General features: G+C 52.1%; 1 protein-coding gene across 1 annotated transcript; it reads right to left on the reverse strand.

The window, feature by feature from the left end:
- Nucleotides 1-779: 779 nt before the first annotated feature.
- AOC1 (amine oxidase copper containing 1) lies at nt 780-5,417 on the reverse strand. Its single transcript, XM_039726454.1, is given in 6 exon segments — nt 780-1,314; nt 1,450-1,582; nt 2,808-3,015; nt 3,435-4,123; nt 4,125-4,904; nt 5,352-5,417. Coding segments are annotated over 6 exon segments (2,112 nt in total). The 5' UTR covers nt 5,375-5,417; the 3' UTR covers nt 780-1,035.
- Between the last annotated feature and the right edge of the window lie 14,590 nt (nt 5,418-20,007).

Raw genomic sequence — 20,007 nt, forward strand, 5'->3', positions numbered from 1 at the left:
GTGTCCCCGCCGTGTCCCCGCCGTGTCCCCAGCCAGGACCCCCAGTGGCGCGTGGGGCCCGGTGGGTCCGTGTGTGCCCCCCGTGTGCCCCGGGACCCCCGGCTGAGGGAGGGCCGGGACCCTGCGTGTGCCCCTCCCCGTGCCCGAGCCCCCCGCACAGCCGGTGACACGCGGCAGTGTCACCCCGCGCACAGGGAGGGGACGCCGGCTCGAGGGGCTGCCGCTGCCCCGTCGCGTGTGCTGTGTTTGTCCCGTGTCACCCCTGCATGTCACCCCGCGTAGGCGCCCCCAATAAACCAGACAGAGACCCCGCTCTGCGTGTCACCACCTGGAGCTGGCGGGGAGGGACAACGGCCTCGGATGTCACCGTGGTTAAACCTTGTGGCACCGGGGACTGGCTGGGGCATCCTGGTGGCCGCAGCATGGGCAGAGACACGGGGACAGAGGAGGTGGCATCGCCTTTACTGAGCCCAGCACACGGCATCATGTGACGTGTCCCTGTGACACTGGGGTCCCGTGTGGTGGCAGAAGGGGTGGCATCACCTTTACTGAACCCCCCGTGTGTCACAGTGTGACGTGAGCCATGCCACGGTGTCCTGGTGGCACCAGTGTCCTCGTGGTGCCAGTGCCAGCAGCGGAGCTGACACTGCCTTTCCTGGCACATGGCACTGTGTGGCACTGTGTGACACTGTGCGGTGTCCCACAGCCAGCGTCCTGGTGGCACCAGTGACCCACATGGTTGGCATGGCACAGGGTGGCACACCGCGGTGTCACTGTGGAAGGGTTGGCATGGCAGGTGGCACAGGGTGGCACACCGCGGTGTCACTGGGGTCCCACACGGTGCCGGGCCAGAGGAGGGGACAGCGCCCGTGCTGGCCTGGCACGTGGCAGCGTGTGACACGGTGTGACGCGTCCCACGCCCGGTGCCCCGGTGTCCCCGTGCTGCCGGGCTCAGGGAGGCGACAGCGGCTCTGCAGCACCTGTCCCGCGGCCGCTGTCCCCGTGTCCCCGTGGTGTCCCCGTGGTGTCCCCGTGTCACACCTGGCGGTAGGTGCCGTTGTAGCTGAAGGGCTCGGGGTGCGCGCAGGGCGCGGCGCTGGCCGGGGCCCAGCGCAGGATCTGCAGGCGGGAGCAGGCCGGGGGGTCCAGGGGCCGCACGACCACCGGCGCGCGCGACGCCACCGACGGGTCCTCGCTGAAGAAGTTGAAGGGGCGCAGGAAGAAGCCCACGGCGTTGCCGGGGGTGGCCGTGTTGGGGATGTCCTCGGCGTGGGGCACGTGCAGGAAGCCCACGGTCACCCAGGCCACCAGGTCCTGGGGGGACACGCCACGGTGTCAGTGGCACCACGGTCCCCCCGCGGGAGCTGGGGCGACCCCAGAGATGGCCCCCCACTCGGGGATGAACCCCCCGGCCCCTCAGCAGCCAGCCCCGTGTCCCCCCCGTGTCACCTGGTCCTCGATGGTCTCGTTGTCGCGGATGAAGCTCTCGAAGGTGACCGGCGGGTCCCAGGGGTTGTTCTGGCTGTAGATGCTGCTGCTGCTGGGCTCGTTCTCGTGGCGCCGTGTCACGGCCAGGTGGTACCTGCCACAGGTGAGGGGTGGGTGGGCCTGGGGCGGGGGGTCCTGTCCCAGCCCTGCCCTGCTCCCCGACTGTGCCACCCATGGCCCAGTCACGTCAGGGGGACACAGGGCTGGTGAGGGGTGCGGGGGTCCCCAGCTTTGTGTGCTCTTCAGCTCCTGAGGGGATCCCCAAGTCCAGGGGAATTCCCCAGGTCCCCTGAGGCACTCCCCAGTTCTGAGGGGTTTCCCTTGGAGGATCCCCGGATCTTGAGGGGGTCCCCATTTCCAGGGCTTCCTCATCTCCCAAGGTGTTTCACAGCTCCCGGACACTCTTCAGCTTCCAGGAATTCCCCATTTCCAACAGCCCCTCAGCCCCGGGGTGTCCCAACTCCGGGGGCTGCTCCAGCTCTGACAGCCCCCGAGGTGTCCCCGCTCCAGCGGCAGCGCGGCCTCGCGCTCCCGCCGCCGCGGCTCCCGGTGCAGCCGGGGCTGCACCACGCGCGCCCCCGCGCTCCAGGGGTTGGAGATGTTCTCGAAGCGAATGTCCATCGTCTCGAAGCTGTTCCCGGAGCCTGCGGGGACCGCGGGTGGGTGAGGGGACACGGCGGCACAGCCCCACCCCAGTGTGAGGGTGGGACACCGCAGGGAGCCGCCATGGGCGTGGGCTGGCACCTCATGGAGACGCCAACGTGGAGGGCTGAGATGCCACCCCCATGGAACCGACAGCCCCCCGAGGTGTCCCAAACTCCCAGGGCTGCTCCAGCTGTGACAGCCCCCCGAGGTGTCCCAAACTCTCAGGGGTGCTCCACCTGTGACAGCCCCCCGAGGTGTCCCAAACTCCCAGGGCTGCTCCAGCTGTGACAGCCCCCCGGGGTGTCCCAAACTCCCCTGGCTGCTCCAGCTGTGACAGCCCCCCGAGGTGTCCCAAACCCCCAGGGGTGCTCCAGCTGTGACAGCCCCCCGGGGTGTCCCAAACTCCCAGGGGTGCTCCAGCTGTGACAGCCCCCCGAGGTGTCCCAAACTCCGGGCTGCTCCCAGGGGGTTTCCCCAGCTCCAGGGGAGCTCCCATCTCTGGAGGTTCCCCCAGTCCCAAGGACCCGCTCCAGGGCAGGGTGGGGATGTGCCAGCTGGGCGAGGTGCCACCCCAGGAACGCGTGAGCAGGGCAGTGCCGCCGTGCCCCGCAGGTGCCACACCTGGTGGCGCTGGAGTCCCCGTGCAGCCCCGTCCCCAGGCCCCCGGTGCCCACCTGGCCCAGGTGACGCCGCGCTCCTCGCGCCAGCCGCGGGGCAGCACGGGCCCGGCGTGCGAGCTGAGCTGCAGGCGGAAGGCGCGGCGGTGGCCCCAGCGGTTCGGCCGGCGCGGGTTGGAGAAGAGCAGGTAGCGCGGCGCGGGCCGCTCCAGCGATGCCACCCCCATGGAAGACTGTGACCCCACAATCAAGCCATCATGGTGGGCTGGGGCCCAGTTTGGTACACCAGCATGGAGAGGAGGGCCTTTGAGGAGATGCCACCATGGAGAGCTGGGACACCTTGAGGGTGCCACCAAGGTGGGCTGGGAACACCTTGGAGATGCTACCATGGATGTAGCCTGGGAAATATCACCCACAGGGGGCTGGGACCCTGCAGAGATGCCATAGAGGGCTGGAGCCCCAGATGTCACCGGGGCTGGGAGATCCCACCACCACGGGCAGATGTGACCCTGCAGAGATGCCACCACGGAGGGGATCATCACCTGAGGGTGCGGGTGACACCCAGGTGATACCACCCTTCCAGAAACAAGGCACCTCACCCCCAGGAGCCCCCCATGGGTCCAGCCTCTCTCCCAGCACCCTCCCCACGGCCAGGGGGTGTCGGGAGCCGTCAGGGCCCTTCACCTGCGACGTCCAGGTCCACCTTGTAGTGCACCAGGTGGGTGTGGATGTTGCCCAGCAGGTGGCTGTGCACGCGGCTGCCGTAGCGCCGGCCCTCCGGCGTGTAGAAGGTGGCGTGGATGTAGCCGGTGGCGTGCACCTTGGTCTCCAGGACGCCGTTGGGGTAGAGCAGGAAGTCCCAGATGTAGTCGTAGTTGTAGACGGTGGAGGTGGTCCTGAGCACCAGCGCCCGTCCCTCCAGCCCCGCGTAGAAGTGGAAGCCGCCCTGGAAGTCGCTGTCGAAGTGGCGGCGCAGGGGCACGCCCGTGGGCAGCTCGAAGACGCAGAGGGCGTTGCGGAAGCGCACGGGGCCGTCGGCGTCCAGCAGGTGGTGGGCGTCCAGGAAGGCGGCGGTCTCGGGGCAGTCCACGCCGCGCGCCAGCTCGTAACTGGAGGCGCCCATGGCCCAGCCGGCGTCCATGTACTTGGTCTGCATGGCGGCCGGCGAGTGGCCGCCGTAGAAGGCGATGGCCTCCTGCACGCTCAGCTCGTAGGCCACGCGCTCGCCGCCGAAGCGCACGTCGAAGAGCTGCAGGCCGGCCGAGGAGCGCAGCCGGAAGGCCAGGCTCCAGCCGCCGTACTCCAGCCGGTTGCCGCGCAGCCGGTAGCGCCGGCCCTGCGGCTCGCACACCTTGGCGCCGTGCGCCTCGGCGGGGCAGGCGGGCCAGGGGCAGCGCGCCCCGCGCGTGGCTCTCGGCCAGCTCCCGCACGCTGCCGAAGTAGCGCCCGTTGTACCAGAGCCGGCGCACGGCCCAGCGCCGCGGCTCGGGGTCGCCGTGGTCCAGCAGCACCTCCAGCCCCGTGGGGTGCAGGAAGAAGCCCTCCACGAAGCGCTGGATGATCAGCCAGGTGCGGCGCTCGCCGGGGCCCAGCCCGCGCGGCGCGATGTCGGAGAAGGTGAGGCAGCGCTCGGAGCAGTTCTGGAAGCCGAAGCCGGTGGCCTCGAGCAGCAGCGGCTCCAGCGGCGCCAGGGCGGCCACCAGCGCCTCGTGCAGCAGCTCGTACTCCAGCCGCGTCATCGGCCGCGCCCAGAAGGGCACGGCCCGGCCGCCCTTGAAGGCCAGGGCCCGGTAGGAGCTGGGGCGCGGCAGGGGCCCCACGGCCAGCTCGGTGACGTTGGGCTCCGCTTGCGCCCCGAAGAAGACGACGGCCCGAGCCTCGCGCCGCGGGCGCGCCCCGCCGTGCTCCAGGAAGCGCAGCGCCCCGCGCTTCTTGGGGGGCAGCAGCTCCACCAGGAACAGCGAGTTCTTGGCCAGGGGGCCCCCCCGGCTCGGGGACAGCCCCAGCTCCGGCCGCTCCATCAGGAAGGTCCGCACGGCCCGCAGCTCTGCCGGGGACAGGTCGGCGAAGATGGACGCGGGGTCCGGGGGCTCGGCCGAGCAGGCCGCGGTCACCAGCAGGGCCAGCGCCCAGGGGAGCCCCAGCTGCCACATCCTGGGGGACACGGGCACGGGGGTCAGCCCCGAGAGGGGACGGGCACAGCTGAGCGCCCCCCGCTGCAGCGCTGCCACCACCCCAGCAAAGCTGGGGCAGCCACGGGCTGACCCCCAGGGACAGCGGGGGGACCAAGGCAGGACCCCCAGCACTACTGGAACCACCACGGGGGGGAGCAGAGCACCCCGAACAAACAGGCGGGCCGGGGGTGACCCCAGGGGAAGCGGGGACACCATGGGGTGACCCCCAAAAAACTGGAGACACCATGGGGCGACCCCCAAAAAACTGTATGACCCCCAAAAGCCTCCCCCCAGCCCCTCAGCACCCCCAAACCCCCCTCTCAGAGCAGCTGTTGGACCCCAGCCCAGCGCTGAATCCCGGGTGGGCCTGGGGAGCCCCCGAGTGGCCCCCCCTCCCCGCAGGGAGCCCCCCACGCCCCCCACTCACCCGCGCCGGCTCTGCCGCCCCATCCGAGCAGCGCTGCCGGTCTGTGCCCGGCCCTGGGGCGCTGACCCCCCCCGGGGCACTGACCCCCCGTCCCCGCCGGGCTGCCCCCCCGCACCCCCAGTCCGCACCTTCGCTCTCTCCGCCGCATCGCGCCCACGCGGGGGGCGGGGGAGGGACCCCCGGCACCGACCCCCGGTACCGAGCCCCTTTACCGACCCCCGGCGCCCACCCCCGGTGCCCACCCCGCCCCCCGCGGGTTAATGATCACCCGGGGGGGGCACGGAGGCGCCGGGGCCGCCCGGTCGTTGTCCCCCCCCGCGCTGGGGGGGCTCCGAGCGATCGAATTCCGGGGATGGGGCGGGAGAGGAGCCGGGAGATCCCGCGGGAGCCGCGGCCGCCGGAGCTGCGGGTGCGGGGCGGGCTGGGGGCGCTCCGGACCCTCCCGGAGCCCCTCGGGTTCCGAGCAGCGCCCCCGACTCGCCCCCCCTCCCCAAAATCCAGGCGGAAAGGGACCTGGAGCCCTCCGTCCCACGGCTGCATCCCGTTGCCATGGCAACGCGTCCCTGCCCCTCCCGTTGCCGTGGGAACGGGGCGCCGACCCCCAGAATCCCCACGGAAGGGGGTCTTTGACCCCCCCCCAAACTCCACGGCTGCATCCCGTTGCCATGGCAACGCACCCACGGCCCCGCCCCCCTCCCGATATCCCGGGGATAAAGGGGTTAAAAACCCCAAAAAGCGAAAATCGGGGTAAAAAGGCACAAAAGAGGGCGGCAGCGCTTCACCAAACGCAGACCCTCGGGGGTTTAAATCAAAATAAAGTGGGACGAGAGGCTTCCAAAGGCCGGGAGGTTTACAAAGGAACGAAACCCCGGGAAAAGCCTTTGGAAAGCCCCAAAAACGCGATCCGTGTTTTCAACCCCCCCGAGTGCCAGGGGAGGTCTGGACAGCCAAAAAACCCCCAGCATAGGGAATTTGAACCGCAAAGAACGGGATAAGTGGTTTTAGACTGCCCTGGAAAAAACTCCACGGCTGCATCCCGTTGCCATGGCAACGCACCCACGGCCCCGCCCCCCTCCCGATATCCCGGGGATAAAGGGGTTAAAAACCCCAAAAAGCGAAAATCGGGGTAAAAAGGCACAAAAGAGGGCGGCAGCGCTTCACCAAACGCAGACCCTCGGGGGTTTAAATCAAAATAAAGTGGGACGAGAGGCTTCCAAAGGCCGGGAGGTTTACAAAGGAACGAAACCCCGGGAAAAGCCTTTGGAAAGCCCCAAAAACGCGATCCGTGTTTTCAACCCCCCCGAGTGCCAGGGGAGGTCTGGACAGCCAAAAAACCCCCAGCATAGGGAATTTGAACCGCAAAGAACGGGATAAGTGGTTTTAGACTGCCCTGGAAATGGGCACGGGGCTGTGAAACCCAAAACTGGCATGAGCGGCTTTAAATCGCAAAAAAATCCCAATAAAAGTTATTTTAAATGGGAAAAAAGAAGATAAGTGATTTTAAACTGCCCTGGAAATGGGGCACGGGGCTGTGAAAGCCCAAAACTGGGATGAGCGGCTTTAAATCGCCAAAAATGTCCCCAAATAAGTAATTTTTAAATGGGGGAAAATAAGTGATTTCAAAATGCCCCCGGAAAAGGGATAAGGTTTTTAAACCTCCAAAATTGTGGTGAGTGGTTTTAAAAGGAAAAAAATAAAATAGAAAGAAAGAAAAAAGGTAAGTGGGTTTTGAAGCAGAAAAAAGTGGATAAGAGGTTTCCAAAGACCACAAAAAATGGCCTGAGTGGTGTCAAAAGCCCCAAAACCCAGGATAAGTGGATCTTAAAGTCCCAAAAAAGAGGACAAGTGGTTTGAGAAGCCATTAAAAAAAAAACCACTAGGAAAAGTCATTTTTAAATCCAAAAAAGGGGGATAAAATGTTTTAAAGCCTTGAAATAATCCTATAAGTGGTTTTAAAAGCATGGAGGGGGGGAACCAATACAGGGTAAATATTTTTTAAAGCCAAAAGAATAAAGTGACAAGTGTTTAAAATAAAAGAGAGAGAGAGACAGAGAGAGAAGAGGTAGTTGGTTTAATAAACAAAAAAATCGAGATAAGTGGTTTTAAAGCCAAAAAAATCCTAGGATATATTAACCATAAAACAAATCAAAAAAGGAAAGTTGGTTTTGAAAGCCTCAAAAACGGGAAAAGTGATTTTAAAAGTTAAGGGGAAAATATAAATTGTTTTAAAAGGAAAAGAAACCTTCAAGGTAGGCAATTTTAAAAGCCAAGAAATGTAAAACCTCCAAAATGGTGATGTCTTCTCAAAAGGCCCCCAAAACTGGGGAAAGGGGAGGAGAGGAGAAAGGAAAAAAAGAGAAAGGAAAGAAAAAGAGAAAGGAAAGAAAAGGAGAAAAAAGAGAAAGGAAAGTAAATGAGAAAGAAAATAAAAAGAGAAAGGAAAGTAAAAGAGAAAAAGAGAAAGTAAAATTGCTTTTAAAGCCAAAAAAAGAGGAAGGTGTGGTTTAAAGCCCCGCAGAATGGGCTTAAGTGGTTTAACACACATCCTCCCCCCCAAAAAAGGGAAGAAATAATTTTAAAAGCCAAAAAGTGAATTCAAAGCCACAAAACTGGGAAGGGAGGTTTGAAAAGGCCCCAGAAGTGGGGAAAGGGCCCCCAAGGCTCAGGGTCAGTAATTTCCAAAGCCAAACCCGAGGGACAGCTGCTTCTGAGGGCTCCCCAAAAACGGAATCATTGGTTTGAAAAGCAAAAAACCTGAACAGTGGGTATGAACAGTTTCAAAAGTCTCCAAAAAACCCAGAATAAGTGGCTTTAAAGGAAAATAAAAAGGGCAAAGTGGTTCAAAGGGCTTTAAAAGCTCTGGAAATGGAGGGGAGTTTTTAAAAGCAAAAACCCAGTGTCAGTAACATAAAAAGCAAAAATCTGGGCTGAGTTGTTTTAAAAGGCCTCCAAAAACGGGATGAGCAGTTCTGAAACCCTGAAATCTGGGCGAAGTGTTTGAAGGGCCTCAGAAATGGGATAAGAGCGTTTAAAGCCCCTCAAAAAGGAGGATAAGTCATTTTGAAAGCTAAAAAATGGAGAAGTGGTTTTAAAGCCTCCAGCTTGGGATAACTGAGTTTAAAACTCCCCAGAAATGGGATGAGTGATGTTAAAAGAAAAACAAAAAACTGCATAGGTCCTTAAGTGGCTTTTGAAATATCAGAAAACAGGATTTGTGGTTTTAAAGGCAAAAAAGAACCAAACCAAACCCAACCCAGCACCACTCAAAAAAATCCAAAAGCTCGCCAGGATAAATCATTTTTAAAGCCAAAAAAAAATGGGATAAATGGTTTTAAAGCCCCTAAAATTATGGGATAGGTGATAAAAGCCAACATTATCAAAAACAACCAAACAAACAAACCCAAAACAAGACAAGAACCCTGGGAAACGTATTGTCAAAGGCCAGAAGCATGGGACAAGTGATTTCAAAAGTGAAAAAAATGATAAGCTGTTTGAAAAACAGCAACAAAAAAAACTGAGATAAGTTTTAAGCCAAAAAACCCTGGGATTAATAATTTATTTTTTAAAAAAAAAGTGTTTTACAGCCCAAAAATGGGATCAGTGGTTTTAGGAGGAAACCTGCCAGGACCTGTCCTCAGTTCCTGGGGGTCTGTGGGGGTGACCAGACATGGAAAAGAGAAAAGAGACAGAAACAGGAACAACAGCAGGGCAATCCACAGCGATCAATCGATCCCCAATGACAGATTGATCCCACAGTGATCAATAACGGTCCAATAACAGATTGATCCCACGGCAATCAATCGATCCCCAATGACAGATTGATCCCACAGTGATCAATAACGGTCCAATAACAGATTGATCCCACGGCAATCAATCAATCCCCAATAACAGATTGATCCTCCCTGGAGCTAATCCCGGGGTTGGAGTTTTTGGGAAGTTCCGATGTGCAATGAACCATTCCTTTCATTAACCATTTCCTTCATTAGCCATTCCTTTCATTAACCATTTAATTCATTAACCATTCCTTTCATTAACCATTTGTTTCACTAATCATTCCTTTCATTAACCATTTCTTTCATTAACCATTCCATTAACCATTTATTCTGTTAAGCATTTCATTAACCATTTCATGAATTATTTCCTTCATTAACCATTTCTTTGATTAACCACTCCTCTCATTAACCCTTTCATTAACCACTCCTCTCATTAACCACTCCTCTCATTAACCATTCCATTAACCATTTCTGTCATTAACCATTCCATTAACCATTTCTGTCATTAACCATTCCATTAACCATTTCTGTCATTAAGCTGTCGTTAACCCTTTCAGTGAGCGTGTCTCTCATTAACCCTTTCATTCCCCTCGGCTGCCCCTCCTCTGCTCTGTCCCAGCCCCTCCCGGCAGTGCCACCCCGGGGGCAGTGGCAGGTCCAGCCCAGCGGGATGGGACAGCGGCAGTTCAGCTCCAGCCTGTCCTGCTTTAGGGCAAATGTGGGAGAAACCCTCCAAAAGGGGCCCCCAGAAAGGAAACCCACACGCCCCCCCCACAAGGGGTTTGGGAAGGATTTCCTCGGAGAGAAGTGGGAAAATCCTGTTTGTTTAACAGGCAAAGCACCCCCAGCACCCAAAATGAACAACAGCGGATGACAGCTCTCATCGGCCGCTCTGAAGGAAGGACAAATTCAGAAAGGCTGAATTTGGGTGGAGAAATTCAGAAAGACTCTCTTTTATGGGGTCGCTCTGTTATCAATCCCTCAGCACTGGGGATGGCTGCAGCCCAGAGCACCCCGGTGGCCACAGGTTGTGATGCTTGTGTCCCATCGTGTGTTCTGTCACTGCTGGATATTCCCACAGTATCCATGGTGTGTTCTGATAATTCTGGATATTCCCACAGTGTCCCACCGTGTTCTGTCACTGCTGGATATTCCCACAGTGTCCCACCGTGTGTTCTGTCACTGCTGGATATTCCCACAGTGTCCCACCGTGTGTTCTGTCAGTGCTGGATATTCCCACAGTGTCCCACCGTGTGTTCTGTCAGTGCTGGATATTCCCACAGTGTCCCACCGTGTGTTCTCTTTGTGCTGGATATTCCCACAGTGTCCCACCGTGTGTTCTGATAATCCTGGATATTCCCACAGTGTCCCACCGTGTGTTCTGTCACTGCTGGATATTCCCACAGTGTCCCACTGTGTGTTCTGTCAGTGCTGGATATTCCCACAGTGTCCCACCGTGTGTTCTGTCAGTGCTGGATATTCCCACAGTGTCCCACCGTGTGTTCTCTTTGTGCTGGATATTCCCACAGTGTCCCACCGTGTTCTGTCAGTGCTGGTTATCATGTTCTGTGCCTTCAGGACTGGCTCTGAAGAGCAGGGTTTGCTTGGGTTTGTTCTCAGCCTGCTCCCCATGGCTGGCAGGACAGACAGACGGTGCAGTACATAGTGCGGCTTTGGCTTTTTGCTTTGCTTTTTGCTTTTTGCTGTGCTCCTGCTTTGCTCTTGATTTTTGCTTCTGCTCGTTAGTCAGTTTGGCTAAGCAGCCCAGATTTTCCCTGGACTCTTTTTCCCTTCCCTTTTTGGAACCACTCGCACCTGCTCCGGACTGGGAGCTGGGGAACACCGAGAGTTTGCATCCTGTGGCTGCAGCAGCCATCCCCAGCGCCGCAGGGAGCGACAGCAGAGGCACCACTGCCAGGAGAGACTTTCTGAATTTGTCATCCTCTTCAGATCCGTGAAAGAGTGTTGTCATCTGGTGTTGTTCCTTTGTGTGCTGGGGATGCTTTGCCTGTTAAATTAGCAGGTTCTCCCCACTTCTTTGAGAGGAAATCCTTCTGAGCAGGCAGCGGGGAGGGGCCGTGTGGGTTTGCTTTCCGGGGCATCCCCTTTTGGAGGTTTTCTCTAAAATTTGCCCTAATCCAGGACGATGTGGAGGAGTGTTGCTTTTAGAGGAGTCAGTGTAGTCTCTGATAACAACTCTGTGCTTCTCCTTCTCCCTGCCTTCACTCTCAGAAGCAGCCTTGAAGGCACAGAATAGAATATCCAGCATTAACAGGACACCCAGCTGGGGATGTGTGGCATTCATGTTTTCTGGAAAAATCCCTTCACCCAGGATTTTTTTCCTGAGAAGCCTCAGAGAAAAAGGAAAACAATATTATCTGATTTGCTTCTCCTGTGTTTTGCTGCTTTGGAATGTGGTTGGACATTTTTTACCAACAGGTGATTGTTTCATTGGTTTCATGTGAATTGTTTGGACTCTTTGGCCAATCAGTGCCAAGCTGTGTCGGGACTCTGGAGAGAGTCACAATTTTTTATTATCTTTTTATTATCTTTGTAGCCTTCTGTCTGTATTCTTTAGTATAGTTTAGTTTAGTATTCTTCAATATAATAACTGCTCAGACCTTCCACACGTACACATTTCCTTCTCCATCTTTCCCTGCTCAGACCTTTGACATGGGGTTTCCTGCTGTCAGGATGACCCCAAGAGTCCTTTTTTCCCAGCCCAGTGGTTGAAGAAAGAGTCGGGATTCCTCGCCTCTGGTTCACAAGGTTGTTTATTGTCTCTGATCTAGAACATTCTTTTTCAGACCCGCAGAGTTCTGTAGGTCTGTCAAGGGCACGCTGCCTGCCCCTGGGCTGGTGTCCACATTTTATACTGTGAGTTACCTGTACTTTATTTATCATTATTTTCCAATACCTATCACTATGTTAGACTGTCTACTTCTATCCTAAACTGTTTTCCTGGGATTTGGAATAAAAATCAGGAATACAAACCAGGGGTGGGAACACAACACTTTGCTCCCGGTGAAACGGCGATCTGGAGGTAAAAGTATCAGCGAGAAGAAGACTCAGCCCTAAAACCCCCCATTTTATTGGGATTTGGAGGAGAATTCAGGAGTACAAACCAGGCTGCCAAGGGGTGGGACGGGACACCTCGCTCCTGGTGGATCTGGGGGTAAAAATAACGGAGAGAAGGAAAGGATTTCCAGGCCAGGAAATAACAGAGGGAAATAAAGGATTTCCAGGCCAGGAAATAACAGAGAAGGAAGGGATTTCCAGGCCAGGAAATCACAGAGGGAAGGAAAGTATGTCCAGGCCAGGAAATCACAGAGAAGGAAGGGATTTCCAGGCCAGGAAATCACAGAGGGACACAAAGGGTCTCCAGGCCAGGACAGGGCTGGGCAGTGCCGGGGGCACAGGGAGGGCTCCAGCCGCCCCGGGGGCTCTGCCATGGGGGGCACACAGCGCCCGGCCTGGCGGGGCTGGGCAGGCCCTGGTGCCAGGCTGCCAGGCCTGCCATACCTGTGCTGGGAGCAGCGCCCACCAGAACACTGATAATGCATAAATACCGTTTGTGAATGTACACATCCATTTATAAATACAGAAATGCCATTGATAAATATATAAATACCGTTTATAAATATATGCATCCATTTGTAGATAGAGAAATGCCATTTATAAATATATACATCGATTTATAAATATATAAATACTGTTTATATACATCCATTTATAAATATAGAAATGCCATTTATAAATAAAAAATCCATTTATAAATATATAAATACAGTTTATATACATCCATTTATAATTATAGAAATCCCATTCATAAATATATAAATGTCATTTACAAATAGACAAGTCCCATTTATAAATATATATATCCACTTATAAATATATAAATGCCATTTACAAGTATATACATCTATTTATAAATATATAAATACTATTTATGAACATATGCATCCATTTATATGTATAGAAATCTCATTTATAAATCTATAAATACTATTTATAAATACATAAATCTATAAATACAAAAATATAAAAATACATATAAATATAAGTGTATATATATATAAAAATATATAAATGGGTCTATATATACATCAATACAAATATATAAACATACAAATATAAAAATAGACATAAATATATCAATAAAATTATGTTAATTAATATGATATATAAATATATAAATACACAAATATATAAATATATAATAACATTATGTTGCCTTATATGGAATATGAATATATAAATATATATAGAAATATATAGGATCATACATGTATTTTATATAGATATATACATTTATACAAATATCTAAATATACAAATATATAAAGAGACATAAATATATTAATAATTATGTTAAGTGGTATGATATATAAATATATAAACGTACATATAGAAAAATAAACAGGATCTTAAATATATTTAAATAGATAAATGATTTATATATAGATATAGATATCTATATAAATATATAATAAAATATGTTAAGTTATATGAAATAGAAATACAGAAATATAGAAATGTAGAAATACATAAATACATAAAATTATGTGAAGCAATATGAAACATATATATATATATATCCATTTTTATACTGGGGAGTGATTGTGATTAACATCTTCCACCTGTTATTTCCTGTCTGTGTAATAAATAACTCATTTACAAACAGACCTGATTCACCCTCCCTAGAGTGAGGGATCCCCTAAAAATGCACAGCAGGTATTAAACACGGTTAAATATACACACTAAAATACACGTTAAATACACGTATTAAACATGGTTAAATATACACACTAAAATACACGTTAAATACACGTATTAAACACGGTTAAACATAGTTATCACAATACACGTCAAATGCCTGTATTAAACACAGTTAAACACGTATTAAAATGCACATTAAATACATATATTAAACACAGTTAAACATATGTCAAATATATGTATTAAAATACATGTTAAATACAAGTATTAAACACAGTTAAACATAGGTTAATACATGTATTAAACACAGTTAAACACGTTTTAAAATGCACATTAAATACATGTATTAAACATGGTTAAACATGTATTAAAATACATGTTAAACACAAGTATTAAACACAATTAAACATAGGTTAAATACACATATTAAACACATTTATACGTATTAAAATACACATTAAATACACATTTTAAGCATGGTTAAACATATGTATTAAAATAAACATTAAATACACGTATTAAACACAGTTAAATATGCATATTAAAATAAATGTTAACTACACATATTAAATACAGTTAAACATAGGTTAAATACACATATTAAAATACACATTAAATACACATATTAAACATGGTTAAACATGTATTAAAATACATGTGAAATACAGATATTAAACACAGTTAAACATACGTTAAATACACGTATTAAACACGTTTATACATATTAAAATACACATTAAATACATGTATTAAACATGGTTAAACATGTATTAAAATACACGTTAAATACACATATTAAACACAGTTAAACATAGGTTAAACACACATATTAAAATACACATTAAATACACATATTAAGCACGGTTAAACATATGCATTAAAATAAACATTAAGTACACGTATTAAACACAGTTAAATATACATATTAAAATACACGTTAAATACACATATTAAACACAGTTAAACATAAGTTAAATACACATATTAAACATGTTTATACATATTAAAATACCACGGTTAAGGGGATCAGGGGGTGAAGGGTCAGGGGGTGAGGGATCAGGGGGTGTGAGGGGTTATGGGGATGTGGGGGATTCAGGGGAGTGAGGAATCTGGGGAGATGTGAGAGGTTCAGGGGTGTGAGGGGCTCAGGGGGATGTGAGGAATTTGGGGGGTTTGAGGGTCTCAGGGGGTGAGAGGTTCAGGAGCTCTGAGGGGTTCAGGGGTGTGAGAGATTCAGCGGGGCGAGGGGATCAGGGGGATGTGAGGAATTCAATCAATCGATCCCCAATAACTGATTGATCCTCCCTGGAGCTAATCCCGGGGTTGGATTTTTTGGGAAGTTCCGATGTGCAATGAACCATTTAATTCATTAACCATTCCTTTATTAGCCATTTCCTTCATTAACCAATCCTTTCATTAACCATTTGTTTCACTAATCATTCCTTTCATTAACCGTTTAATTCATTAACCATTTTCAGGGTGTCAGGGAGGTGTGGGGGTCTCAGGGTGCAGGGGGTTCAGGGCTGTGAGGGGCTCAGGGAGCTGAAATGTTCCCCAGCTCTGTGCCTGTGGGATGTGGGTCCAACATGTAAATTTTAGTGTACAAAAGTTCTCACACAAAACACAAAACCCGTTCATACAAGACCTAAAAAAACCTTTTCATACAAGACCTATAAAACACCTTTTCGTTTAAGATATGCACGTTGTTACTTCAGGCCTACGCTCTCCACAGGCCGGAGGTCACGGTTCTGATTTACTTTTGACACAAAACAAAAGCTGTGGTTTTACTGTCGTTGAGGTTATAAATAAAATTAATTCCTTTCCAAACCCAGTTGTTGCTTTTCCTGCCCTGTTTTTATTTCTGAGGGCCACTGCCCATCCCATTCCCTCACAATCCCGCTGCGGGGCTGGAGCTGCGCCCCACTTTGGCAAGGTGAGGGGCAGAGCAGAGCTGTAATTACCACTAGGAAATGCAAATACAGGGTTTTATTTCACCCCACTCCCCTCTGAGGGCACGCGGCAGGAAACCCAGCTGCGCCTCGCACTGCTCAGGGGGAGTGAAGCGTTCCAGAAGCGGGGACAGGGCTGGAGAGTGCCAAAGGGCTTTGCTGCATCCATCCACCCCCCTTGGGTGCTCTCTTCTGTTCAATCATTCCCTTCACTCGTTAATCTCACTAAAAATAACCCAAATCATCATCAATTCCAATTCTTCTGGGCAGGGCTGGGTTAACACGGGTTTGCAGGTCCCCAGTATGCACCATTCCCACACCAGCTCACAGTTTGCCCGGATTTTCTGATTTCTCATTGATTGAAACAAAAGCATGAACCCACAAGTTAAACTTTTTCTCACGTTATTCTCTCTTTTCCAGTAAAAAGGCAAAATGAAATCAGCAAAAAACAAACTAACAACACATAAAATGGTTTGGTTTACACAATTTTGTAAATATTTGGATTCCCAACAAGTTGCTCTGGGTGAAAACACAAACAAATCACCAAAATCAATAAACTGAAAATACAAGCGATGATGGGGGAGGTTAAAAGTCCCATCGGTTTCTGTTCCTGTAAAAGGAAAAGTGAAAGTTCAACTTGCTGCAGAGAGATCATTATAAAAGAAAAAAAAGAAAAAAAAACCCCAAAAACAAAACAATAAAAAAATTAAAAAAAAAAAAAGGAACAATCCCCAGGGCGTTGGTTCAGTTCCGCTGCTAAACCACACAAGTCACTAAAAGCACTAAAAGCCGTGATCTCATCTGGCTCTGGCTTTTCTCATCGAAACCCTGGCAGCCGCCCCACTCCAGTTCCTGAATTCCATTTTCTGTGCGTCTGAATTCCATTTCCTGTGCCCTGAATCCCATTTCCTGTGCCCCTGAATTCCATTTTCTCTGTCCCTGAATTCCATTTCCTCTGCCCCTGAATTCCATTTTCTGAACCCCTGAATTCCATTTCCTGTGCCCCTGATTTCCATTTCCTGTGCCCCTGATTTCCATTTCCCGTGCCCCTGATTTCCATTTCCTGTGCCCCAGATTTCCATTTCCCGTGCCGGGAGCGCCGGCATTCCCAGCAAAGAGAGCCACCCAAGGCTGCCTGGATTTGGGAACCTCTGCTGGGCACGGCCGCACTGCGCGGTCCCCGGGGTGAGAGCCCCGGTGCAAATGTTCAGGGTTTAATGATTCGTGATTCATGTTCAGTGGTCCATGTCCCATGTTCCATGTTCCATGTTTCAGGGCCAATGTTCCATGTTCAGTGTTCCATGTTCCATGTTCAATGTTCAATTTTCAGTGTTCAATGTTCCATGTTCCATGCTCTGTGTTTCATGCTCCATGTTCAATGGTCCATGTCCCATGTTCCATGTTCAGTGTTCCATGTTCCATGTTCAATGTTCAATTTTCAGTGTTCAATGTTCCATGTTCCATGCTCTGTGTTTCATGCTCCATGTTCAATGGTCCATGTTCAATGTTCCATGTTCAGTGCTCCATGTTTCATGGCCCATGTTCCATGCTCTATGTTTCATGGCCCATGTTCCATGTTCAGTGTCCCATGTTCCACGTTCCACGTTCCATCCCGCAGCCGCAGGAATTTGGGTTTGTGCTGTAACAACCCCAGAGCTGTGACACCCCAGGCGTGGGGAGGGGGCCCTTGGCGTGGGGAGGGGGCCCTGGGCTGCTTCCAGTGCTGAGATCGGCTCAGCCGGGGGCCGGGAATGACCTGAGAGAGAGAGCAGGAATGACCTGAGAGAGAGAGCAGGAATGACCTGGGGGAGCTGGGAATGACCTGGGGGAGCTGGGGGTGACCTGGGAATGACCTGGGGGAGGCAGGAATGACCTGGGGGAGAGAGCAGGAATGACCTGGGGGAGGCAGGAATGACCTGGGGGAGAGAGCAGGAATGAACTGGGGGAGCTGGGAGGGGGTGACCTGAGCGGTCCAGGAATGACCTGAGAGATCTGGGAATGCCTGAGGGATCCAGGAATGAATGACCTGGGGGATCCAGGAAGGAATGCCCCGAGGGAGCAGCAGTGACCCTTAGGAGTGTCTCGGATAACGTTTGCTCCGGGCATTTTAACTCTCTGCTGTGCACCCACCACCCCGCTGCACTAGAGCTGACTGGATTTCGATTCAGGGCCAGATTTTATTGCCCCCGTGGCATTGGTTTGTTACCAAAAATGGGTAAAATAAAACTCCTTCACAGCAGCACAGCCTTAAACAGCAGGAATTCTTCATCTGGCTGGATGCACGGGGGTTTCTCCTCCCGAGCACTGTGTGTGCTGAGCACAGAGGAGCTCCTGTTTAGATCCCATCTCTCACACACAGAGTCACTGATTTTCCTGGAATCAACAGCCCCAAGGATCTGCTGATGACCAAGCATCTCACAAGACTTAGGAGAGCCAGTCCCAGTGCAATTAAATATTAATTTCAGCAGCAATTCTGAGCCTCACCTTGCCAGTGGGACATGGGGAGCTCCTGGCTGTCCCCAACACCCAAACGTGCCAGTCCCTCCTGCCTGGGCAGTTCTGCAAAGCCAGTCTGCCAACAATCCCCGGGAATTCCCTGTTCTGTGCCAATAACCCCAGGGATTCCCTGTTCCACCAGCCCTGCAGGGGCCCTCTGCCTTCCTTGGGATTATTTGGGAACAAATCACATTTTGGATGTCCCTCCTGCCTGGGCAGTTCTGCAAAGCCAGTCTGCCAACAATCCCCGGGAATTCCCTGTTCTGTGCCAATAACCCCAGGGAATTCCCTGTTCTGTGCCAATAACCCCAGGGAATTCCCTGTTCTGTGCCAATACCCCAGGGATTCCCTGTTCCACCAGCCCTGCAGGGGCCCTCTGCCTTCCTTGGGATTATTTGTGCCAACAATCCCCGGGAATTCCCTGTTCTGTGCCAATAACCCCAGGGATTCCCTGTTCCACCAGCCCTGCAGGGGCCCTCTGCCTTCCTTGGGATTATTTGGGAACAAATCACATTTTTCAGTGACTGATCTCCTAATTCCTGCTGCCTTTGTGCTCACTGTGTTCCTTTGCAAGGGCATCAGCGCATTCCCCGTTTCCCGATGTGTCTTTCCCGGGTTTCAGTTCTGTTACTCATTAACTCTGCAGCCCCCTGCCCACAGCAGGTTACCAATCCCCTGCTGGGGTTTTCGGGGGCTCCCAGCCATGGGCTGGCTGTGCTGACACGGATGTTTGGGGTTACCCCAGCACATCCCTGCAGCCTCTGAGCTGCTCTGTTAGCTCTGGATCCCTGGAATTACCGGGGCTCTCCCACCTGCTGGAGCTGCAGACATTTCTCCTGCCCTTGCAGACATTTCTCCTGCCCTTGCAGACATTTCTGCTGCCCTCGCAGGGTTTTGGGCAGCTCTCCCTTGTGCTCCCAGAAGCCTGGCCGGGTCAAGAGGGGCTCCCCAAAGCCCCAGGCTGCCCTGTGCCGAGGGGCAGCTGGCACTGCAGCGCCCTGCTGTGCCCTGCTCCCGTTCCCATCCAGCTGTGCCAGCTGTGGCATGCGGGGTTTCTGTGTTGAGATGACCCCGAGGTGTTAGAAAGTCTCTTTTCTCCCAGCCCCGCGACAGAACAAGCTGAGATTCGTCGGTTCTGCTTCTCAAGGGCGTTTATTTTCCTTATCTGTTACATTCTTTCTCTGACCTGCTGAGATCGGCCCTGCAGCTCTGGCTGTGCACAGCGCCTGCCCGTGGGGCGGTGCTAACATTTTATATAAAAACTGCCTGTACTTTATTGACAATGATTTTCCAATACCCACCACGTATGTTACAGTCTCTCTATTCTAAACCAACCCAAAAGTGTCACCATCACAGCAGAAGGTGGAGGACAAGAGGGACAGGACATGCCCAGATTCCTCCCTCTTGCCTCCTGAGCCCCCATTCTAAACCCCCAAAATTCTACTTTTTCACCCTGTGACAAATTAACTGTCATTCTGCTCAAACCCTTGGGCTTGTAAATCCTCCCACAGAGCTGGTGATTTTCTCCATGGGCTAAAATCGAAGGCAGCAGCTGGCACTGCAGCGCCCTGCTGTGCCCTGCTCCCGTTCCCATCCAGCTGTGCCAGCTGTGGCATGCGGGGTTTCTGTGTTGAGATGACCCCGAGGTGTTAGAAAGTCTCTTTTCTCCCAGCCCCCCGACAGAACAAGCTGAGATTCGTCGGTTCTGCTTCTCAAG

The sequence above is a fragment of the Passer montanus genome, unplaced genomic scaffold (genome assembly GCF_014805655.1).
Source record: "Passer montanus isolate IOZ18808 unplaced genomic scaffold, ASM1480565v1 scaffold59, whole genome shotgun sequence".
Classification (NCBI taxonomy): domain Eukaryota; kingdom Metazoa; phylum Chordata; class Aves; order Passeriformes; family Passeridae; genus Passer; species Passer montanus.